The following is a 1,339-nucleotide window of genomic DNA, read 5'->3' as shown; positions in this document are numbered from 1 at the left end:
CCCGGCTGCCCCTTCTCGACGCCCCGCCCCCCCCCTTCCCGCGGGGGGGGGGGGGGGGCGCCAGCAATGGCGGGCGGGGCTCTCCTCCGCTGGGGCACAAAGACCGGGGCGCAGCCACCGCCGGGGGCACTCTCCTCTGCTGTGTGCATTCCTTCCCCCTTCTCCGAATCAACGCCCCACGACCGCCCTCTTGTCCTCCAGCAAGGGTGCTGGGGAGACGCTGGGGCGGGGGGGCGGGGGGGGGGGGGCCCCTTCGAGCCAGGCTTGGTTATGGGTCTTCTTCCCTCCCAAAGGGCGGGGCCGAGCTTGAAGAGATGCCCCGCCCCCGTGCCGCGTCCCCCTGGCGGCGCGCCTTACAGAACTTAGTGTGCCTCCTTCTCCGTCGCACCCTTTGTCCTTTTCCCCCCACCCCACTCCCCCCCTGGCTGATCCCCTCGCCCCTCCCCACACGGCCCCTCGATTGTACCGTCCCGCCCCGCCCCTCCTCCCATTTCGCCTGCATTCCCTCCCTCTCCCGCCGCCCCTTGCATTCCTCCTCCTCCCCCCCCCCATTCTCCTGTCTTTGCCCCAAAGAGCCCCATCGCCTGTGCTCCCCTCCTACCTCAGCTACCGGGTGGCCTTCAACATGCTGCATGGTGGTGTTGCTTTCCCGGGGTGCTGCTTTGTTCCCTCTCCGACACTCCCTTCCGCCCTCCGCGCCCCCGCTTCCTCTCTTCGGAGGATATGCCTCTGACCCGTGTTTGGTCCTTGTTGCCTGTCGGACCACCCGAGTCCCGTTGGTTACTGACCACTATTCCGGCTCTCACTGCCTCCTTCCTTTCCTCCACCGCCCCCTCTCCCCCGGCAGAATCATGTCCCACCACACCATGGAGATCGCCTCCGACTTCATTCAGCAGGCTCCCCCCGGTGGCCTGCATGAGGTCTACAACGATCTGCGCCACCTCGTCAACGATGACAACCACCTGCGCAACTCCACTGCCCAGGCCATGTCCACCTACAACATCTCCCAGATGACCCAGGTCACCCTCCCCTCTGGTGCCAAGGTTTGTAGCAGCTGCCCTCAGCCCCGTTCGCCCTTTGCCCTCCTCCTCGGCCTTTTTTTTTTTCTGTCGCACTCCCTCCCCCACCACCATCGGTGCCCACTGACATGGGTCTCTTCCGCCCATTTCCCGGATTCAGTCCCTCGTCACGCGCTTCAACGTCGTCGAGGGTGACAACGTCTTCTACGACAGCACCACCGGTGCCACCTTCGCCTTTGACCACTTCACCCATGTGCGTTTGGTTTGCCGCTCCTGCTTTCTGTCCCTTCTTCCTGCCTTCCTCCCACTCTTCCCCCCTC

General features: G+C 65.3%; 1 protein-coding gene across 1 annotated transcript in view; it reads left to right on the top strand.

Moving 5' to 3' along the window:
* Window positions 1–314: 314 nt before the first annotated feature.
* H696_02977 (hypothetical protein) overlaps window positions 315–1,339 on the top strand; it is a gene marked incomplete at both ends in the record, with an annotated part of 1,827 nt that continues 802 nt past the window's right edge. Inside the window, 3 exons of the mRNA XM_009496861.1 lie at window positions 315–367; window positions 848–1,043; window positions 1,180–1,272. Of these exons, the coding sequence (XP_009495136.1) occupies window positions 315–367; window positions 848–1,043; window positions 1,180–1,272 (342 nt within the window). The remainder of the gene's footprint in view (window positions 368–847; window positions 1,044–1,179; window positions 1,273–1,339) is intronic.

Source organism: Fonticula alba, assembly GCF_000388065.1.
Source record: "Fonticula alba strain ATCC 38817 unplaced genomic scaffold supercont2.4, whole genome shotgun sequence".
In the NCBI taxonomy this organism is placed as follows: Eukaryota; order Rotosphaerida; family Fonticulaceae; genus Fonticula; species Fonticula alba.
The sequence above is the reverse complement of the archived record's forward strand: the minus strand, read 5'-3'. Positions and strand labels throughout refer to the sequence as shown.